Below are 23643 nucleotides of genomic sequence, written 5' to 3'. Positions count from 1 at the left end.
TTACTTCACTCCTGATTCTAACTCATTCCCATTATATATAAGACTTTTATTACATTTTATTTTATTTTAATTTATTATTTTATTTTATTACTTTTCATTTTAAGAAAAATTCCATTTATTCCTCAATTTTTATTTTGTCAAAAGCTTTTTCTAAATCTATTAAGATAATCATATAATTATTGTTGTTTTTGTTATTGATAGGATCAATTAAGCTGATATTTTTCTTAATATTGAACAAGTCCTTCATTTAAATCCCACCTGGTCATAGTCTATGATTTTTATGACATGTTGCTATACTCTCCTTGTTAATATAGTATTTATATTTTTTGCACCAATATTCATCAAGACTCATTTCAGTTGAGCTACCTCTTCTGAGTTCTAATCTGGGCTGATTGATCACCTCTTGTCATGTTACATTGGTAGTTAACAAAGTCAAGATGAACATAGTATTAGATGGAAAGTTGCTATTGTTAGTATTAGTTTAATGATATATAGTTTTCTAAGAATATTGTATGTGAAATCTTATGTCTTCCCATTTTTCTCTCTTTTCAACAGCAAAGGTTAAGGGCAGGTTCTAAGAACATCTTATTAATAAGCATGGGTTTTTAAAAAGTGCCTGATGTACCCGTTAGTCTGTCATCCTCAAGAAGATTAGAAATTAGATATGGACAATATTACTATATATTTGAGCAACTACAGTCTATTTCAGTGTAAAGTTGGCTGTTGAATACCTAATGTGCAGGTGTGAAGGATCATACATGTAAGATGGCAACTTTTAGTAATTATGCCTCAGGGATAATTACTGATTGATAGAAAGAATCTCATCAGAAGATAACTGATGCTGACAATTATCAAAATCATTATTCCATTATTCCAAAGACTGATAACCACATTAGTGAATATTTCTTAGAAGACAGGCTATGTTGGCCTGGGAGAATAACATAACTTTTATTTTTGGTGGGGTGGGGGAAATAGTGGTCACTGCCCTTTCTCATCTCATCTCATATCTAAGTTCGGTATGATTCAGTTCAGTTTCTTCTTGTAAGAATCATTGGAAAGAGTTAATACCCTTTGCTTTTTTTTGTCTGAGAAGAACAGAGATCTTGGAAGATACTCTAACTTGATGGGGAGGGGAGGCTGTTTGAAAGGTTAGAGGAGAGAGCTAGAGCTCTTCCTGCATCAGCGAAGTTAAAAGCAGTTACTATGGAAATTTTTTATATATCCAAGTCTTATTGGTAGATGATATCCTGACAACTTACTGAGGTCTTTCCTTCCTTTCAACTGGAGAACTATAACAAAGAAGAAAGCTTCGTATTAGTAATTTAGACTATTTCTAAGAATAGGATTGCCTGAGAACCAGTTTCTATCCCAAATTCAAAAGCCCATTACCAGGCTCCAGTTCTCTTCAACTCCCCCACAAAATATATAAATAGATGAGCAGGTCATCACAAGAAAGTCTTATTCTCCAAAACCCATAGAAGGCAAGCCACTGTCCTGGTCCATATACTTCAGAATATAAGGAATGGTGGGGGAAACCACTAGATGTTGTAGAGGTAGATTTTCTTGGTAGGTCAGATCCTGAAAATGTGATTTGCAATAAAGTTTGTTAAAGTTGAAAAAAAAACAATATTCAAAAAGAAGATAGTGAAAATGATAACAAGCAAAGGTCTTCACTGATATTTTTATGGATTGGTACTCCCTAAGTTGCCCTACCAACTATTTAGCAAATCTTAACAAAATTTATATTCTAGGCCTCTAGAATGTTAACGTTCTTAGGGTTCATCACATCAGCTCTATGGACAGAGGCTCCCTCAATTAAGTGGTTCCTTCAGATAAATTACCTCATGGAGTAGTTATTGATCCTATAGGTTAGTAATTGAATTTGGTCTTCTAAATCCTCTTTTCTCTCTCTCTCTTCTCTCCCTCTCCTTACTATCCATAATTCTATTTGGCCCATTGATCTTTCCTTTTCTCTTAGTGGTTGTACTCTTTCAATGCATTGTTGTATTCTATATTTATTGTTATGTAGCTGCTACTTTAGTTATTTTAACAGACTCTCTCCATAAATATGAGATTGCAAGGCATGAGACATGGAATGTAGAAATTGAATAGATCTTATGGTTATCTTAATAGATGAAGAAAATAATAAGTACCTTCCACTTGATCACAAGTAATCAACAAAGACAAGATTTGGATCCAGCTCACCTGATTTCAATCTAGTGTTTATTCCACTATATAGATGCTAATGCATTAGAGTGTCCCAGAACTGAGTGTATTTTTGATCCAGGAATTTGTTTGGTAAAAGTATGACACTTCAAAGGGCAATATGACAAATCACATATTATAAACCAGCAGTTCCCTAAACATCATACTCAAAACTGGTAGGAATTCAAATAATGCTGTAGGTCCTGTGGGATTATGAGAGAGTAGTATGTGGGAGTATCAGATAGTGTGTGATTTAGGGTAACCAGTCTTTAAAAATAACTTAATGCTGTGTAGATACTATGAAAATTTTGCTCCATTATTGTAACTTACTTCCTAAGCCACATCCTAGAGTATGCTATTGTGAAAAGGATATTAGACTTGCAGTATTCTTCAAGCTTTTTTGTTTCAGGACCCCTTTACATCCTTAAAATGTGTTGAGGACCTCTAAGAGTTTTTGATAATATGAGATATCAATTGACATATACATATATATTAAAATTTTAAGCCTTCTCATTTCCAAAATATATAGAGAATTGACTTCAATTTATAAGAAATCAAGCCATTCTCCAATTGATAAATGGTCAAAGGATATGAACAGATAATTCTCAGATGAAGACATTTAAACTATTTCTAGCCATATGAAAAGATGCTCCAAATCACTATTAATCAGAGAAATGCAAATTAAGACAACTCTGAGATACCACTAAACACCTCTCAGATTGGCTAGGATGACAGGGAAAGACAATGCGGAATGTTGGAGGGGATGTGGGAAAACAGGGACACTGATGCATTGTTGGTGGAGTTGTGAACATATCCAGCCATTCTGGAGAACAATTTGGAACTATGCTCAAAAAGTTATCAAACTGTGCATACCCTTTGACCCAGCCGCGTTACTACTGGGCTTATATCCCAAAGAGATCTTAAAGAAGGGAAAGGGACCTGCATGTTTGTGGCAGCCCTCTTTGTGGTGGCCAGAAACTGGAAACTGAGTGGATGCCCATCAATTGGAGATTGGTTGAATAAATTGAGGTATATGAATATTATGGAATATTACTGTTCTGTAAGAAATGACCAACAGAATGATTTCAGAAAGGCCTGGAGAGACTTACATGAACTGATGCTGAGTGAAATGAGCAGGACCAGGAGATCATTATGTACTTCAACAACAATACTATATGAAGATCAATTCTGATGGACGTGGCCCTCTTCAACAATGAGATGAACCAAATCAGTTCCAATAGAGCAATAACGAACTGAACCAGCTACACCCAGCAAAAGAACTCAGGGAAATGAGTGTGAACCACTACATAGAATTTCCAATCCCTCTATTTTTGTCCACCTGCATTTTTTATTTCCTTCAAAGGTTAATTGTACACTATTTCAAAGTCTGATTCTTGCTGCTTTGCAGCAAAATAACTGTATGGACATGTATATGTATATATTTTATTTAACATATACTTTAATATATTTAACATGTATTAGTCTATCTTACAAATGGGGGAAGGTGTGAGAGGAAGGAGGGGAAAAATTGAAAAAAAAGGTTTTACAACTGTCAATGCTGAAAAATTACCCATGCATATATCTTGTAAATAAAAAACTATAAAAAATAAAAATAAATTTTAAGCCTTAATATTGTTATGAAAAAGGTTTTAATCTCAAAAAATTTCTTTTTATAAAGCTTTTTATTTTCAAAACACATGCATAGATAGTTAATATTAATTCTTGCAAAATTTTGTGTTCCAATTTTTTTTCTTCCTCTCTTTGCCTCACTCCCTCTCCTAGATGGCAAGTAGTCCAATATATGTTAAACATGTACAATTCTTGTATACATATTTCCATAATTATCATGCTACACAAGAAAAATCAGATCAAAAAAAAAAGAAGAAGAAGAAAACAAAATGCAAGAAAATTACAACAAAAACTCAGTTCCCACAGTCCTCTCTTTGGGTGCAGATGACTCTCTTCATCACAAGATCATTGGAACTGGCCTCATTGTTGAAAACAGTCACATCTATCAGAGTTGATCTTCCCATAATCATGTTGTTGTTGTATATAATGTTCTCTTGGTTCTACTAACTTCACTTAAGTTCACTTAATTCACGTAAGTCTCTCCCGGCCTTTCTGAAATCATCCTTCTGATCATTTCTTATAAAATATTCCATAACGTTCATATACCATAATTTATTCAGCCATTCCCCAACTGATGGGCATCCACTCAGTCTCCAGTTCCTTGCTCCTACAAAAAAGGCTGTTAAAAACATTTTCCCCACCTTTATGATCTTTTGGGGATACAGGCCCAGTGCAGACACTGCCCTTACAGAATTTCATTTTTTGATTAAAGCTTTTTATTTTCAAAACATGTACATAGATAGTTTTCAGCGTTCACTCAGTTTCCACAGTCCTCTCTCTGGGTGTAGGTGGCTCTCTTCATCACAATACCATTGGAACTGGCCTGAATCACCTTGCTGTTGAAAAGTCACATTAGTCAGAATTGATGATTGTCTCACAGAATTTCTGAAAGAATCTTAGGGGATCTTGCATTTTGAGAACCACTACTGTAATGTGATCCTGGAAAATCACTTTCATTTCAAATTGAAATTCACTTGAATTGAAAATCATTTTCATTTCAAAATCATTTCTCTTGTCTATGAAATGAGTGGTGTGGCTAGACTAAATGATCTCTAAGTTGTCTTCCAGTTCCAAATTCTTTGATCCCCATTTCTCCTCTTCCGCCTACCCACCCCAAAACATTTCTCTGTTTCTTCTTGCAGCTGTGGGCTTCATGAGTGAAGATGAGTACCTGGAAATCCAGGGCATCACCCGGGCACAGTCTGGAGATTATGAGTGCAGTGCTTCCAATGATGTAGCAGCACCAGTGGTGAGGAGAGTCAAAGTTACCGTGAACTGTGAGTAGCCTTATAGGTTCTCTCTTCCCTCATTTTAATAAGAAGGGTGTGGGGTCCATGATAGGCAGAAGGAGGGATCTTTTACTTAGATCATCCATGCACTGCAGCAGGAAAGGGAAGCTTTATCTGTTCTCTTGGACTAAGCTGAGCTGGCTGGCATGACATAGGAATCTTTTCAACATGAGCCCTGCAACTTGCTTCCTGCATAGCCAGATAGCTGAAGTACTATCATTAAATGCTTAAAAGAATATTCTCAAAACAAATGACTTTTAATTGACTAGAAAACTAAGGTGCTTCAAGGAAGACTAGGAAAAAGGTATTGTAGCAGGGAAATAAGTGGAGAATGATATCAAGTAAGGCAAAATTGAGGGAGAATAGCTCCTGAAAAACAAGGAACAAGAATAGGCATAGATGTATGGGAGGAATTGGCAATGAATGGTAATTAGGAAGAGGGCTGGTGGAGAAATTTGAAGCCCAAAGAACCTTAAAAGTTGACCTTCAGAATGTTCTTATTCTCTCTCTCTCTCTCTCTCTCTCTCTCTCTCTCTCTCTCTCTCTCTCTCTCTCTCTCTCTCTCTCTCTCTTTCTGTTTTTCTGTCTTTCTCTCTGTCTCTCTCTCTCTCTGTCTCTATCTCTGTCTCTCTCTGTCTCTCTGTCTCTTCGTCTTTGTTTATCCCCTTCTCTCTCTCTCCCTTTATTTTTATCTTTCTCTCTCTCTCTAGACCCACCCTACATTTCAGAGGCCAAGAGCACAGGAGTCGCTGTGGGACAGAAGGGTACGTTGCAGTGTGAAGCATCTGCTGTGCCTTCAGCAGAATTCCAGTGGTATAAGGATGACAAAAGGTAAACAGTCTAACTGGACAAGAGGAATTTCCCTCAAACCCCCAGACTATAATCTGATGAGTAGAAATGAATTCTGTAAAACTTGTTCCCAATCTTTTCTCTGTATGGGAATAAAAAAATCAAACCAAACCAGCAGGGGCTAACACATTGCTTGGGATTCCTGGATTTCACCCTTTTAATACTGCTGGACACAATAGTCTCTGACCCATGAACTGAAGAAAACCAGATACAAGAAAGCAAAACATAAAGAAAGGCTATCAGAAGTACTAGAAATTCTGTAAAAAGACTGAGAAAGATGTTTGCTGCCTCTGACTATTTTTAACTTATTCTCCAGGCTGTTAAGAGGTGAGGGATGGACAAGACAACACTGGGTGGGGCCAAGAAGTCACACTTACTTAATAGGTCTGCAGTTCAGCCAGGAAGAATATCAGTAGCTTTGTAAGGAAGGGTCAGTGACCTACCTTAGTCCAGGCTCTGTAGCAGGATATCCTATTCTCTCACCAAAGGAGGAAAGATGGCAGGAAGTGTGGAGGAAATCTAGTGCTTTGGTTCTTTCTATTGTAGTGGGTATTATTGGGATATTTGCTATGATTTAGCCAAGATTAAAAGTCACTCTAAGGAGTTGTAAGGAAGCCTTTCAGCTCAGGGTCCTCCTGTTTCAATAAGGGCAGGAAACATTATGGATATCAAATAATTATTGTAAAGCAGCTGGAAAAATAAAGACACATGGAAGATCCAATCCCTGGGCCTAGAACATTCTGTTAAGTCAAAGGGAGAAAGTGTCAAGAGCCTTAAACTGGCAATGAAAGAGGTTTTCAAAAGTCAAAAGAAATAGTCAAAGGGAATAGAATGTGATCAAGTGAAGAGGAGGTTGTAGATTAGCAATGGGATTTAAAAAAAAAAAAAAAAAGAAAGGATGAGGAGAGGGGCAGAAGAAGAGTTTCCTGTCTTAGTCAGAGAATTATTGCTATGTCACAATTTCTTTTCTTAAACCAAACTTGATTTGGGATTTATTTATCATCAAGTCACTTTGCCATTAGATTCACAATTCTCCAAATTTGATTCCAAATGACATAGCAGTCACTTCATTTATCAAGGCTGACTCCTTCAGTGAGGGATGTCAGATGCACAACTCTCAAGTTAGAGATAAAGAAGACAAAACACAGACAAAGTACAGAGGTTGGAGCAGAGCAAAAAATAGAACAAAAAAAGTTCTGCCACTTAGCCTGCCCAAGGAATGATACTCTTCCACTGAATAAAGAGTATATATACTCTTGGGAATCCCATTTTAGCAGATTTCTCCTCCTAGAATTGGGAAGGGAGCGAGGTTTGAGGGGATTTTTGGTAGATTTCCTGTACTGGTAGAGGTGAAGGGCAAAATGGAAACCCCTGAATATTTGCCCTAAACACATTCACTGATTTTGATTCTTTTTGGAAGGAAAAAAAAATAAAGACAAAGAAAATGAAAGGAAAAAAGAAAAAAGAAAAGGTATTGAGGGACATGAAACTCATGATAGGTAAAAATAGACAGTAATAGGTAAATGAAAATGAAAAAGATATTTCCTCTTTCACTTCTCCCAATTTCTTGCTATCTCTGTAGAAGGGGCAGCACCATCTGCTGTTACTGGTGAGTTGAAGGTAAGAGAGCATAACATGAGAAGGTTTCCAAAGGTTGCTGACATACAGGAATTTTATGCTTCTTTTGTCTGCATTACTCTGCTGATACTTGTCTTCTCCATTCTTTTTCTTTCCTCTCCTATCCTATCTTCTGTTTCCTTTCTGCTTTCTTTCTCCCTTTTTAAAAAATTTTCTGTGTCTCTCTGTCTTTCTGTCTTTACCACTGCTTATCTCTGTCTCTGTCTGTCTTTTCTCAATTTCTGTCTCGGAGTAGAGGAGGCTGGAAGATCTAAGTTTAAGCCTTTTCTCAGACATTTATTAGCTACTACACATTGAATGTATCATTTAACTTCTCCCAACCTCAGTTTCTTACTTTGTAAAATGGAGATCAAAGTGTATTGATGACTCTGTGACAAATGAAAAACCTGAAAATTAGTTTCTGGGTAATTAGTGGTCAATTTATTAATTAGACTAGTTAATAATAAATAAATTTATAGTCTTGGTAACCAAAAAGAAACCATAGAGAGACTAAAAGCCTTAATATGTTTTTGGGAAAGGGTTTGCCCCAACAAGTGAAAATCAGTCCTAATTGGAAGATATGTAATAGGGAGGTAGGCTAGTAGTCTTCAGTTTCTCCAGTGGAGAATGTGACTTGATTCAGTCACCTCCGGCAACCTGGTCCTTCCATTCAGGTCCCTCTAGTGATTTTTCTTTCATGATCTGGGTCACCCTGAACTCCCATGGAGAAGTACAAGAACAGGGGCTTATTTCCTTAGAGCAAGAATTCACCAGATTAAATTCTGTTTTTACTCTATACAGAAACAAGGTCTCCTAGTTGAGTGGGATTCCACTCTGAGCATGTTTCCAGAGTGTTAAGGACAAATTATCAGTCAGCCATGTCCTTCAGAGACCAGCTGACTGACTCTAGGATCTGGGGGCTAAATGATGAAATAAAAGGGAAAAATACCTTGTCTTAATTTTTTAATCAGTTGTTAGTTATGATAGCAAAATAATAATTTCTCTCAAATCTTAAATAACACAACATACTTTACAAAGCCCAAAGTGCCATGTGAATGCTAGCTATTATTATCCATATATTTTATTTTCCCCCATTTGAGGGAGTTGTCATTCTCCTTGTCATCTGACTTAATCAGAACTTTGCTGCTCTTGAGCTTCCTGTCATTGACAAACTCTCATGTTCCTAAGCCTGCCAAATGATGTCAGTGGCTGAGCCTACAGCTCAGTCAGAGCCCAGGGAAATGGGTATTCTGATTGGGGCCGGTTGGGGACACTGAAATAACCTCTTTCTCAATTTTCAGTAGGTGGGCGATCGTCAAAGGCAAATTGGAGGGAGGTTTCTAATGGTCAGTTTCTGGATGGCTCATGGTGGAGGATTTGGATCTACAGAGTAGATTTAGGCATCCACGACTCCCTATGGGCATTGTCAATCTAGGGGAAAGGAAAGGAGTCACACTTAATAAGAGCTGCTCCACTGCAGGGACAAATTAGCTAGGGGAAAGATCATAGATGAACTGAGAAAAATAGAGTCCCAGCAAGGGGGAGAAGGAGCTGGGGACAAATTGGCTTGGGAGACAGGAGGAACTACACTGTGAAAAGAAAAGCCTGTGATTCCAAGAGCTGCAAAGTGCCGCAAAGTGCTGTCAGGCCACCCAACTCTGCTCTTAGCTAAAGACATTTCAGAGCTGTCAAGCCGGAACCTGCCTCCTGATTAGTGTCTCTCCTCATAACACAACCTGTGTTCAATTCACAACTCAAGTCTGATGTGAAGCAAGCCTCAGCACCTGATGGGTGATGGAGGAATGGCACGCAGGAAGGGGGTGCTTAGGGGCAAAAAGCAACTTCCTTGACAGCCCAGCTTTATTTACTCGGTGGTCCCCTAGGAGATGGGGGTCCAAATATCATACCTGAGAGTTCGGAATTATTAAAGCAGAGAGTGACGACACATTCATTTCACGTTTAATGATACACAAATTACATCGTTATTATAGTTATTATAGTCAGAGCAAAATTTTTATTGCCAGGGTTCTTGTGCATGACCCCTGCCTCCCCAGATTGTTGATTTAACCCCTAATTTTACCCCAGCGGACATTTGCAATATCCTGAGAATTCAAAGTCTGTTCAAAATATTGAGCTCTTTATTTCGTGATATCTTGGAGCAATGAGAACTTGTATTCTTTCTCCTTCTCAGGCTTCCATGGCACAATCATTTCCTGTTCAGTTACCTGTCTTTGCTCAATATCCTTTGTTGAATCATTACTCATTCCACTCTATGTATGGGCTTTCTTTTCTTATCTATTTTATAATCTTCCCTTAGTGATCTCATCTTTTTTGTGTGTTTAAGTATCATATCTATGCAGATGACTTCAAAATCTACATATGGTTCCCTAATCTCTCTCCTGAACTCCATTTCCTTATCAACTATCTGTTCAGCATCACCAAGTGTAGACTTCATTAGTATCTCAGACTTAAATCAGATTTCATCATATTTCCACCTAATTCTGTCCTTCCTAAAAACTTCTCAAATTCTCTATTTCTGTTCAGGCATCATCATTCTCCCAATCATTATGTTCATTCTCTTGAAGTTATTCTTCTCTCATCTATCCTCTCCAACAGCCCTTCTTCCCTGTATAATCATAAAAATGCTTAAATTCTATGAGTTTCAACACTGCAACCAACATCTCTTACATCCCCCCTTGTCTCCAATCCCAAGACTACGACCCTCACTTAGGCCTTTATCATTCTCACCTATTTTAATAATCCTTAGTGGTTCTCCTTCTCCTAAGTTCTCCACACTCTTACCCATTCTCTATAAAACTGCCAAAATAACTACTAGATTTGATCATGTCAGTTCTTTGCTCAAAAAACATACAGTGATGCACTGTAAGAAAAAAAAAAAGCAAATTCCTTAGGTTGAAGCCAGATTTTGAGGGGCCTTGAATTTCTGGCCAGTATTCTAGCCTTAGTTCACGTTACATTTTTTTCAAACATTCCATGTTCCAGCCAAACTGGATTATTAGCTAGTCTCAGAATTTAATATTCCATCTTCCAACTCTGGGTATTTACACAAGCTGTCTCCAATGAGTAGAATGCCTTCACTACTAATCTCTGTTCTCAGAATTTTGTTGCTTCTAGTGTCATGTTCTCCAAGAAAGCTCTTCTCCCACTCACAATTGATTTAGCTCTCTCTCTTTCCCAAGTATTTTTCCTCTACTTATTTATGCACATGCTATATGTTTTCAGAAACATTTAATTTAGAATTTAAGTTTCTTGTTGCAGGAATTCTATCCCCATTTTTGACTGTGGAACTCTATCCAGATAGTTTTGCATGAAAGAAAATGTAATCTAATAGAAAGAGTTCATTGTATGAAGTCAGAAGACCTGAGTGCAAGGGTTAGAAATGTCACTTTGACCTTGCCTGTTTGACATTGGGCAAGTTATTTCATTACAGTGGAACTTACTGTCTTTCTCTTAACAATGAAGGTATCAGGTTATTTGACCTCAAAGAAACTGTAAAATACCAAATACTAATGTATAACAGGAATTTAATGTTTTTTGAATTGAACATGACAATCTCTTATTTTGGCTAATTTCTTTGACAAATGTCCTGCCCAAACTCAACTAGTCTATTCAAACCAAGGTGTTCAGACTTGCTACTTGAACCAAGAGTGCCCTGGATAAACAACTGACTCTCTTGCTGAGTTCTTTACATTTTCATTTCAGCTCTTTTCCAATAACATTATCATTCTGACCATAGTGTAGGTACATATTCTAAAGATGGATAGACAAATTGCTTCAAAAAAGACAAAAGGTTGTCTTTTCACTAAATTTCTTTATATTTTATAGAATGATAGGAGATTCTTAATTACTAACAATACCTCATATTGGTATTGGAACAGCAATGTGGCATAATGGATAAAATTCCAGGGTTGGCAGTCAAGGAGACTCATCTTCTTGAGTTCAAATGTACCCTCAAACATGCTTTTACTGTAAGATCATTAGCAAGTCACTTAACTCAGTTTCCGTCTGTAAAATGAGTTGGAGAAGAAAATTCCAATATCTTTGCCAGAAAAATCCCAAAAGAAGCCACAAAGAGTCTGACATGACTGAAAACAATGGAACAACATTGGCAGAGTCCTTTAAGGCTTGTAAAACTTGTACATTTGATTCTTACCATACCTCTGTGAGACAGGTGCTATTTTTAGTCCAGTTTTTCAGTTGTGGAAATTGAAGTTCACATTGGTTAAATGATTTGTTCAGGGTCACAAGACTAGGTATCTAAGACAGGATTCAAACCCAATTCTTTCTAACTCGTCTAACGTTCTACTTCACTCCCAGATGCCTCTAATTGGAACATTTAACAGCCTTTCTGTTAGAATTCTGTAAGAATTCAGTACTCTCCAAAGAATGAATTTCTTTGATTCTCCATATCTTTTAGTTAGATTCATTCATCTTCCCAAAAGACCCTAAATATGCCTCTTCAGTAACCATTTTCTACAGGCAGTTTAAAAAGATCTCTTAAAAAAAAGTCCTACAATATGTCTACTTCTTTTCCAAGCCTGAAGTTATATTTAAGATCAGCAAGGTATGAATAGAAGAATATCCTACGGTATTACATTCTCTAAATTTGTTTCCTCCATCAACATTTGCCCTATGATCCTAGAAAATATACCCTAGGGTCCTTCAAGTTTCTCTGAGAGAAAAGATAGTTGGTAATCTCTACGATTTTCCTTCCTTCCAGGTCTGAGGAATTGGGAAATGAAATCATTAGTAAAATGCTTTGATCTCTAGAGAAGATACATGTTACTCACATATAAGAAAACAAATCCCCTCAGGATATTTTTCTGTTAATCTTTGTCATCATCATTATCATCAAAGTCCATGATTTGAGCACCTATTATGAGGGGAACATTATTTTAGATAACATGTATTGTTGTTTACTAGTTGACTAATTGTCAAATATAGCATTTTTTTTCTTTTTTTTTATTTGCTAAGGGAATTGGGGTTAAGTGACTTGCTTACACACAGCTAGAATTCTTATTTTTAAAGAAGGCATATATGTTTTATGTATGTGTATATATGTGTGTGTGTTTATGCACATAAATATATGTATGTATACATATACTTATATGTGTAAATATACCTATATGTGCATATCCATGGATACACATTGTATATTGCATATCTGTGTATAATCAAATGAGAGATAACCACCTAACAGTTACTGTCTTCAAGGTCAAAAAAAAAAGCAGAGAAATAGAAATATGTGTCAAGATATGTGAAATCACACTATGATGAATAGGAAGAATTATGGTTATAAGGTCAGTAGAAGATAGAATGTGAGAGGGCCATACATTTCAGAAAGCATCTTACTTGAATGAGTGAAATTTTGACCATCTCCCTTTTTCTTCCTTTCTTTCCCTTTCTTTCTCCCCTTTGTTTATCTCAGGCTGATTGGAGGACAGAAGCGAGTGAAAGTTGAAAACAGACCATTCCTCTCAAAGCTCATTTTCTTCAATGTCTCGGAACATGACTACGGGAACTACACTTGTGTGGCCTCCAACAACCTAGGCCACACCAATGCCAGCATCACACTGTTTGGTGAGACAGAACCCCAAGCAGGATAGGGAGGGGTCAACTTATGGTGAAGAGAAGGAAAGGGAGGAAGAGAAAGAGTGTAGAGATTTTAGTCAGAGTCCAAAGCAATAACATGAGACAGAGGAGGAATAAGAAGAAACACAAGTATATACAACATGCAAAAGAGTCTATCTAAAGATGGGTAAAGTGTATTAGAAAAACCCAACTGTGAAAACAAAGTTTTCTCCTCATGCAGATCCTGTGAGCAGCGCCGTAAGAAGGATGGGGTGGAATGGAGGGGGGAAGAGCAGATTATATATGAGAGACACAGTGGATGACTGATAAAAACAAGCAAAACACCCTGACTTGTTCAAGCTAGATTCATACGCTAACTGGTAGTCACTTTTCCCATTGTTTGCTCTAGAAGGAGTATCATCAGGGAAACTGACTTTCAGTTGTGAGACAGAAATTAAAGATATTTGGGATTATAGATATCTTCAGTTTTCATGAGAGAAGATAGTGATCAAAGGATTTTCTTAGGAATTGTATTTGTGGCAAAGAAGTTGCCTAAAAGAATAAAGAATGATCTATGTAGTCCATTATCCTAATTAATGGTTAAAATCCATTCATTCATTCACTCATTCATTCAACAAATATTTATCAAGCACTGAATATGTGCAAATCACTGTGTTATGACCCCATTACACCCCTGGCCAGCTGTGTTGGTGTCTGCATCAGGTGAGTGGACCTCCTTTCTTGACCCTTTTGTACAATAGCTTCAAGAGAGAGAATGAGTTTCTCACACTTCTCTCAAAGGTAGAACAATCTTCACAAAATCTATTGAGTGAATTTTCATAATGTCCAGTCACCAGGAAGAATTTCCAAGGCTCAGATGACTGCTTCATCCTTCTTTAAGCCTGAGATGGTGTAAAATTTCTCCACAACCTTGGGCCCTACAGGACAAGTTCTCTATGTCCTTTATGATAATCCCAGTTTTTATCTTACTGTTTGCTAAACTTTAGGGGGAGAGAAGGGAACTCAGTGTAAGGAAAGGATTTCCAAGAAACTGTCAAAAAGGAAAAATGTATCTCCAGAGGGAGAGTACTAGTTAAGTGCCCTATGACTTTTTTCTTGGTCCTTCTATCAAAAACAAACAAAGAAACAAAGATTTGGACAAAGATATAGATGACATGCTTGCCAAATTTCCAGATGACATGAAGTTGGGAGGGATAGTCAACCCACTGACCAATAGAATCTGGATGCAAAAACATTTCATCCTTTTAGACTAATGGGCCAAATCAAACAAGATGACATTTTATGGGGATGAATATAAAAATGACTACAAAAGCATAATGAGGGAAGCATGATTTTACAAGAGTTCTGGTGAAAAGGGCATGATGATTTTAGTATATTTTAAGTTCATTATGAGTCAGCAGTGTCAAATGACAATCAGAAAAGCTAATGTAATCTTGGATGACATTAAGTGAAGAATGGTATCCAGAACAAGGAAGGTTAGAGTCCATCTGTATGTGATTTGGTCAGGCCAAATCTACAGTAATAATGTTTTATAATTATTATATAATAATAGTCCAGTTCTATCTACCCCATTTTAGAAAGAACATAGATTAGATTGCAACCAGAGTAAATTGAAAAGAATGACAAGAGGAGTAGAGATTATGCTAAAAGATTATTTAGGGGCACTGGGAATATTTAATCTGACAAAGAGAGCATATAAGTGTCATGATAGCTATCTTTAAGTCTTTTAAGGGTTGACATTTGGAAGAGGTTCTAGCTTTGTTAGCTTGACTCCATAGGGCAAAACTAGGTGCAGTGGGTAAAATTTGGAGAAGCAGATTTGGGCTCAGTATAAGAAAATACTTACTGATAATCAGTGCTGTCCTTAAATGCAATGGGTTGCCTTAATAGGTAGTTTGTTTGGGTAGAGACTTCTAAGCAGAGGCCAGATGACCATTTACTTCTCAAGGATATTGTTTCTGGTAGATATTTGGCTAGGTTATCTCCATGTTCCCTCCCAGCTCTGGAATTCTATGATTTCATTAAAATCAGCTTTCTGTTAAAAGCTACAAACAATCTCATACCTCTGAAAAGCTCCTTTTTTTCTACCAAAATAATAGCTTGTGAAGGAACGGCAGAAAATCCCACTGCATCCATACATCTAGTCAGGCTACCCCTCATTCTAAATAAAAAGTAAATACATTTAATGAGGTTATAAGGGGAATGGGAATAGTGAGAGAACCATCTTTAATCCCCTAGTTGGTTTATCAGAATAGAGATAGCTGTGACGAGAGCTGTCCATGCTGATCCATGCTGATGAACCTCCATAAAAGAACACCTACAATTACACAAAACTTTTATCAAGTCTTCTTTTTTTTTCTTTTTAAAAATTTTGGCAGGTGGATATTGGCATAGCCAAGGGGACTAAGATCTGAGAAGATAAATTGGCTATTTCCTCCTTCTCTTGGAATTGTTCCCCAGTCTCTTCCCCAACATATAGTCATTGCTATTTCCACTTATTGGCTTTTTTTCATCCTCCTGAGTCCTCCAGACATTTTGACCAGGATATATGCAGTACTACTTTTATGGGTTTTCTGACCTCTCCTCAATAGCTGGCTTCTTTTAAAACAGGGAGAAAATGATTTTTGAAGATAAGTTGAACAAAGATAATCTGTTGGGGAAAGAAAATGGGGGAATTGAAATTCATATTTAAGTCTGCTTTTCTTTTCTCCAAAAGACCCTCACCTAGAGGATTCTTTATATGCCCAGGCACCATCAAAGAATTAGCATAACCTACAAAGTTCTCAGCCCTGCCCTTTGGCTGAGTTCAGTTGGATCCCTCATTCCAGGGGTCATGATCCTCCCTTTGGAGGTCCCCAAGGCTAAATGCTACCTCTATGGAGGCAGGCATATTATCTCTTTTCCCTTACCATTTCCTATACTTTAGCTATCTTGAGTTAGAACAAACTTATTTAGTTATGAAGGATATCCAGAATGAATCCATCAAGGCAAAATAACTAGAAATACTTAACAATGTTTCTCTCCAGACCATGGGAGATAGTGCCTATTTTCTTAATAATTCCAATTCCTTTTATCAATCAATGAGATAATATTTAAATTTCAAGAAATAATCTTCCCTTTCATCCAGGTCTGGAAGCTGAAATTTAATAACCTCCAGTGCATGCTATTGTTTTACCTCAGGAAGGTATCCATTTAGTCTTAACTTCTCCAAGATCCAGAAGCACGGTATTCACCTCTGTGCTATTCATTTTACTGGGTTTAAATTTGTAACCCCTGAGAAGGTAGCCCCTTAGTATTGATAAATCCTCTAAGTCAGAAAAGGCAAGACTTTGTAATATATTCAGCAACTTTCTAGGTCAACTTCTTTCCTTTCCAATTATGGGGATGTGATAATTTAAAAGAAAAGTTACAAATGAATATAGTTTTCCCTTAACCAATAAACAAGCACATGTTATGCTAGTAACTATGCATGGTACTCTGGATGTCTAAAGGCAGAAAAAAAAATAGTTCCTGCCTTTAAGGAGCCTACATTCCATAGGATAATGTATGTATGTATGTATGTATGTATTTAGAAAATAAATGCTGGGCAGGCCAGTGGGCAGGCATTAGTGGCTGTGAGTACCAGGAAAGATCTCAAAGAGAATATGGGAAGCAACATCTGAGCTAAACTCTTAAAGGATCTTAGAGATTTAATAGGCAGAGGAGGAAAGAGATATTATTTTAGCATTGCAGACAGCCTAGGCAAAGGCACTAAAACAAAAGATGCAATGTCATTTGTGAGGGGCAGCAAGAAGGCTAGCGTGCTGGACCAAGAGTATACAAAGAAAAATAATCTATAATAAACCTAGTAGGGGAAAGCTTTAAATATCAAATAGAGGGGTTTGTATTTGATTATAGAAAACAATTTGTCTCCAACATACACAAAAATATCTTTCTTTTTAAAGATTTTACCAACCCTTTCATTTCTCCTCCCTAGAAGCACATAACCCATATTTATACATGGGGCCTGTTCTTTTGGGACACGTCCTTGATGACTTTTCAAAAGGACTCTGTTTCCATTGTGTTTTCAATGTGATTTTATGCTATATTGTTTCATAAGCGTGAGTGGTCTTCTGCACCAAAGCTAGTGCCAGTAATAGTGTTGTGGCTGGATCTTGAACTATTTACGAAACACACAGATTTAGTTCAAGGAAATATCAGTGTAGACGTACCTAGGAAATTCCCATGTTGCTTATTAGCCCCAAAAGAGTCCTACTCCTGTATCATCAAATGCAAGCTTAGGAAACAGCATCTCAGTTCAGGAAAATGCAGGAGTCTATGAAGTTTTTGTGTAATTTTTTCCCCTTGCAGCATCCCAGCAAGCCAGCCAGGTTACAGCCATCTCACCGCCAATTCTTTCATAAACCAGAGCCTCTTCCTACCTGATCTGGACAATGACATGCTTCCCCTATGACAGCAAAGGGGCACAGTTGCTGTGTAGCCTCCCTTCATGGCCATCAACCCAGAATATGTCCCACTTGTCCTGTGAAAGGGGTGGTTTCTGAATGCATGAACCAATTTAGGTGCTCGGCATTTTGCAAGGGAATCCTGGAGAGTTATTCCCAAGACAGTGAACATCATTGTCTCTGGAACACATCTCCCAGACACTTCGGCCAGGAGAATTGGAATAAGGGGTCTGTGGGATTCCTAAAGATTGGTCACAATTTCGGGTGGGGAATTGAGTAGAGGTAGGAAGGGACGCCACACAGGGGCCATGGCCCTTTGCCACCAACTCATCATCCCCAGCCCAGCAAAAGTCAAGGGCAAACCCATTTGCACTAATGGGGAGTGGGATGTGGCAAAGAGTGGAGAGTGTTCTCTCCAAGCAGGAATGAATGCCAAGCTACAACTTTGTGTAATATGCTCATCGTTTCTCATGCTGCATTTTGTTCATTTTTCATATCCTTGCTGTCTCCTCTTGCCTCACACCATGCCATTCCTTTTTTATTCAACATGTTTGTGAGGCAGTATACAAACTATATATAATTAATATATAGGTACTGTATATAAATATATATTGTGTTTTCATTTTTCTCTTCCATCTTTCCCTCACCTGGTTTAGAAATTAATGAGCCCACAAGCTCAGCTTTGTTTCAAGGTCAGTATTGCTCTTGCTTTATGTTGTCCCCTTCTCTCCTCTTCCTCCTCTCCCCTAAGCTCCCATTCCCCTGCCCTGCCACAGCCTGGGATCCCCATATGTGATTGCATGGAGGATGATGGAAGGTTATCAGAGGGATTTACAGGGAGCTTGGTGGGAAATCCAGGGAAGCTCCATTTTCAGGCATATCACTTTTCTTTTTTTTTCCTTTCTATATTATTGTTGTTATTTTGCTTGGTGCCAGCAGAGCCACAGGAAGGGGAACAGCGAAAGGAAGAAATAGCCTTCTCTTCTCAGGTCCAGAGAAAAAATGAACCTGAGGAAAAAAGGAGAAATAAGTGGGAAACAGTAGGGGATAGTGAGGCACTTGACAATTCTGAAATAGAGAACTAAGCAATTGCTGGACAGGAGACTGCTGACAGCATCTCACCATTAGGTTCAGAAGCACAATGTCTATGGAAGAATTGAAAAAAATTCCACAAGGATTCTTGGGCTCAGACAAACGCATCAGTCTCAATGGTTTGTTCACACCCAGGTTCTCCAAGGGGAGGCTAGAAAAAAAAATCATTATTCAATTGAATTCTTAAAAAGCAAACAAACAAAAAAGCATCCAAATCAATAAGAGACAGACGTTGTGATTTGTCTTTATTCCCCTCCTCTCAGGATATCAGCTGAGAGGTAAGGTTCCCCTCCTCCTGAGGTTGTAAGGGGTATATTAACTCATTTTCTCATCTCTTTCTCCCTCTCCTTTTCTTTCCACTTCCCTTGCATGGCTCTTGCATCTCTCTGCCCCTCCCCTCTGTCATTTAAGTCCTGCTTGAACTCTTGCTTGGCCTCCTAATCTCTGAGGGTAGGTGATCATTAACCTCAGCTACACACTGGATCTACAATAAGCACAAAGGGTGAATCTGCTGTGATGAGAAACATCTGAAGAGTGCGTGTATGTGTGTGATGATGTGCATGCATGTTAAATTATTTGTCCAAGGGCTAAAGGCCATAAAAAAGACTGCTTTATAAGAGAATAAAGTAGAGAGAATCTGGTGTTCTTGTTCATTCACTCACCCTTTTGTCTTGGTGGAAAAACAAATTATAAATTAAATTTAAATTTAAATTAAATTCAAATTAAATAAAATTAAAAATAAAAACAAAAAAAACAAATCCAGCATCCCAAGTGATTTACAGACTACAGGGATCAAGGAACAAAAAGAGAAGAATCAGAGGAAGAAACTAGAAGAGGAAAAGGTGTGATCAAAAGATAGGGAGGTTGATGGAGAGATTCAGGATTTGGGGTAGATCTTTATATATTTTGCAGTCATGTGGAGACTGGTACACAGGATAGAAAGATGAAAGAGTAAAATTTATGATTTTCGAGGAACAAAGGTTAAATATAGAATTATGTAGAAGAAGGTTGAAGAGATGAACCAGCCAAGCAGATGGAGGTTGCTTGTTTTGCTCCTGTAGAGGTTTGGGGTTTGCCTAAGGTAAATAAATTAATTCTGTACACATAACTTATCCCCTAAGCTTACTGTCTGGAAGTTTTGAAAGCTCCTTTAAGTCTTTGGTTTCTAGAAAGTATTATTCAGATCCAGTGTGGTCTCAGAAATGCTCAAAGAATATTTTCAGTCAAAACTGTAACAAAATAAAACTTTGTACGGTGAATGGTGGACTAGAGTAAGAAAACCTTGAATCCCCTCTTGACCCTACCACTAACTTACTACCTAAGTGAATGTGAGTAAATTATTGAACTTGGTCCCAATTTCCTTGTCCACATAAATAGGAAAAGGATAAGTTAAATTTCAGGATCTTTTTCAGCACCAAAGTTCTATTATCTTTTAAATATTCTCTTCCTCTTTCTACCTCCAGAATCCTTCCTGCGAATGGGAAATGGATAATAGTAAGAATCCTGGGGAGTATAGAAATAAGACTGGAAGGAGGTTGACAAGGAGTCCCATTTCTATTAGCATTTTAAAATTTTACAAAGGGCTTTTTACATGATAACTTTGTGAGACAGGTAGCATAAGTACTATTTTCTTCATTTTACAGATGAGGAAAATTGGATTTCAGAGAGGGTAAAATGACTTATTCATTATTATACTACTTATTCCTAAGTTGCAGAACCTGGATGTAAATTTGAATCTTCCAATATTCTTTCCTTTTTTAATAATAGGGCTCAATGATGAGAGGATAATATTATATAGTATTTTAAGGCTTGCAAAAGGCTTTATATACATATTCTTGTTTTATCCTTTCAACAACTCTGCAGAGTAAATATCCCCACTTAAAAATGAAAAAAACTGAAGCATGGGAAAGTTTAAGTGGTTTACTCATATATACACAACTAGGAAATGAGGTACTATTTGTAAACATTTAGCCCAGTGCCCACACATATTAGGTACTTAATAATATCTTCCTTTTTTTCCTATCTTGAATCTAGATTTGCCTCTTTACAAGTCCAACACTCTTTCCATTACATACTATTTTTAGTTGTAGAATTTGCCTTATTTAGTGTAGTTATGTTTATTGGTTATGTTTTAGAAGCCTTGACATATTAGAGAATCATGGTTTTCTTCAAGCATACTTTCAAATTATGTTCATCTCATTTGGGAAGTATGACATAGATTTATCTGAATATGGATCAGAGAGGCTCCCAGAAGGCAAAGCTTTTTATGTGAAACTCCAGGTGGTTCTACAGCTCAATACCCTAGTGAAACTAGGTTGTTCTTGATAAGAGTATTCAATTTCTCACTTTCTCATTCTTCACTGTCCTACACAAATACAACAGATTGTGAACTATACATTCACATTAGTATTTGGTGATATAAGATTTTTTTGAGCATTATATAAAAAATATGAAATAAGACCATTTACCAATCAGTTCCTCCAGCAGGTAAGTTTTGTGGGATCTTCACTATTTATTCACCATCACATTGGCCCTTTGTCCCTTCACCCCAAGGCATTAAGTTAACTTTGATGGTAACAGCAGGAAGAGTAAGTTCTCCTGATTAATAAGTGGGAATCTTGTGGTGACCATCAAACCAATTTATTAGAGAATATGGGGCCAGAGTAAACTCCATATGTCCCGTGGACATAATTACAGTCAGGAATTATTATCAGGGCCTCCCCATGGAAGAATGAGGAGAGTTAATTGGGCCCGACACTCTAGCGGTTAGCATTCCTTTGGCAAATATGTTAACATTATATAAGTTGGTTTTTTTCCTGGAGATATGTCTATTGACATGAAGCAAGATTTGGGGGCTTTTCATTTTTGCAACTATCCTTGAACTAAACTGTAAATTGGAAATTATCTTCCAGGATTAGAAGGAAGTAGAAAGAGTTCCCTTTGTAAAAGCATGCTTGCCATCCAATTCAGCAGTATTCTGGAGGAGGGGTTTATTTCAGGATGCTTTGTTTTTAATGTGTGTGTGTGTGTGTGTGTGTGTGTGTGTGTGTGTGTGTGTGTGTGTGTGTATGTCTTCCTCCCAACCTCCAGCTTGGCTTCATCCTGTAGTTAATGAGAAGGCTGCAATTATAATTCATTCACATTCTTGGCAAGAGAATGCATGTTTGAACTGCCAGCCTCATGTCTTCTAAGTAGCCAAAATGTCATTCATAGGCTTTGCAGATGACCAGAACTGGCTCAGAAGCCCCAAAGATCCTCACGTTTCTGGAGCTTTAGGCATTCCAAGAGAACTTAAGTTTAATATTGTATAGATTCTGATAACCATCATTTATCATTCCTCTTTGCTCAACCAAAAGAAATAGATTTTTCGCTGATGGAACTATAACATTGTTACTTAAACTAGCCCTAGTACAATTAGAGGGAAAGTCAGAGACAAAAATAATTACTGTTTTCCCTAATCTCAGTAGACACTAAAGAATTTTACCTTTCTCCCAAGTGTTCTCTCAAGCTAGAGCTTTGGGGGGAAAAATAAAACACCTGATTAAGAAGAATCTAAATTTTTTTTTGGTCTCTTCTCCAATCCCACTCCACTTTTTGAATATGGAATACAGTTTTAACTTTTTTCTTTTTTGAAATTCTTTCCTAGACTTTAAGGAACCTTAAAGGTCAGCAAACCCAATTCACTCATTTTTTTTTTCAGATGAGGCATGAAAGCACAGACAGGTTGGCTGATTTGCCTTGGGTCTCAAAACTTGACACAGAATTCAGACCCTGGAGTCATTGACTGATTCTACCACTCAGTCATCTATGTCACCTAGATGCTTCAAAATGTGTACCTTGGGCAGCTAGGTGGCACAGTGGATAGAGCACCAGCCCTGAAGTCAGGAGGATCTGAGTTCAAATCTAGCCACAGACACTTCCTAGCTGTGTGACCCTGGGCAAGTTACTTAACCCCAATTGCTTCATCAAAAAAAAAAAAAATGTGTACCTTTCTGGTATTTCCTATGGACTTAGCCATTATTAAAATGATCAGAAATAAGAAGAGGAAAGATTGTTTTTCAAGTATTCACATGTTACATTTCAGCATGATCACAAAAGAAACTCCTCTTCTTCACCATACATTCATTCCCTCCATCCATCTACTCCAAAAATTTCTAGTTACCCTGTATCATAGGGATAAAGTTTAGGAATTCTTTTCTATAAATTTCTATGTCTGCCTTCATCATCATCAGCCTAAAAATCCTAGGGTTACAACTGTACTGTGACAGGGCATCTTCAGACCTGCTGGAAATCCTGAAGTCAATGACCCTACTGAAGCCATTGGGTTTGCAGCTACTCTGGTTCTCCTAACAAATTAGCTTTGTATCAAAAAAGTACTTCACAGCTTAACTGAATAGTCTTTTCTTCTCCAAAGTCTTCCCTCTGTATATTTCCCAGTAACAACTCACTATCTTCCACTAATATTCTTCATTAAAGGAAGAGAGTCATATGTGTTAGGCTCCTATCATTAACACACTACAAAGAGATGTTATAGGCTAAGATCTGTATCAGTGATAGTCTAATATAAAAGCTCTTTCATCTAACATCACTTTCCCATTCCCCCAAACATCTGGCTAACCCCAATAAACCTGAGGAGAGTGTGCAAAAGAGCTTTGTTGTTGGCCATTCATTATCTATGCATTTGAGGCAAGAAAGAAAAATGAAGTCTGGTCTGACTTAAGAAAGCTTTTCCCCAAAGAATTCATCTAAGGACAAAATAATCTCTTTCTACTTTAACAGTGGATTGTTTTTTAATTTTTTAGAAGAGAAAACTACAGCCATGACACCTTGGAAAGGTTAGTATGCTTCTTTCTTAGGCAGTCACTGCCTTGGAGCGGGAGGAGGGGTCATGGGAAATCCCTTCA

General features: G+C 37.4%; 1 protein-coding gene across 6 annotated transcripts in view; it reads left to right on the top strand.

The window, feature by feature from the left end:
• The window catches only part of NTM (neurotrimin), a 1341553-nt gene that overhangs the window by 1305112 nt on the left and 12798 nt on the right, over positions 1-23643 (top strand). For 2 of the 6 annotated variants that reach the window (XM_074303779.1, XM_074303778.1), the window contains 5 exons: positions 4977-5111; positions 5834-5954; positions 13039-13190; positions 18304-18339; positions 23542-23574. In XM_074303779.1, the coding sequence (XP_074159880.1) occupies positions 4977-5111; positions 5834-5954; positions 13039-13190; positions 18304-18339; positions 23542-23574 (477 nt within the window). The remainder of the gene's footprint in view (positions 1-4976; positions 5112-5833; positions 5955-13038; positions 13191-18303; positions 18340-23541; positions 23575-23643) is intronic. The other 4 variants (XM_074303784.1, XM_074303782.1, XM_074303781.1 and 1 more) reach the window with 3 other exon arrangements.

Source organism: Sminthopsis crassicaudata, chromosome 3, assembly GCF_048593235.1.
Source record: "Sminthopsis crassicaudata isolate SCR6 chromosome 3, ASM4859323v1, whole genome shotgun sequence".
Classification (NCBI taxonomy): Eukaryota; Metazoa; Chordata; class Mammalia; order Dasyuromorphia; family Dasyuridae; genus Sminthopsis; species Sminthopsis crassicaudata.
Note: the sequence above shows the minus strand (reverse complement) of the source record. Positions and strands in the feature narration are given on the sequence as shown.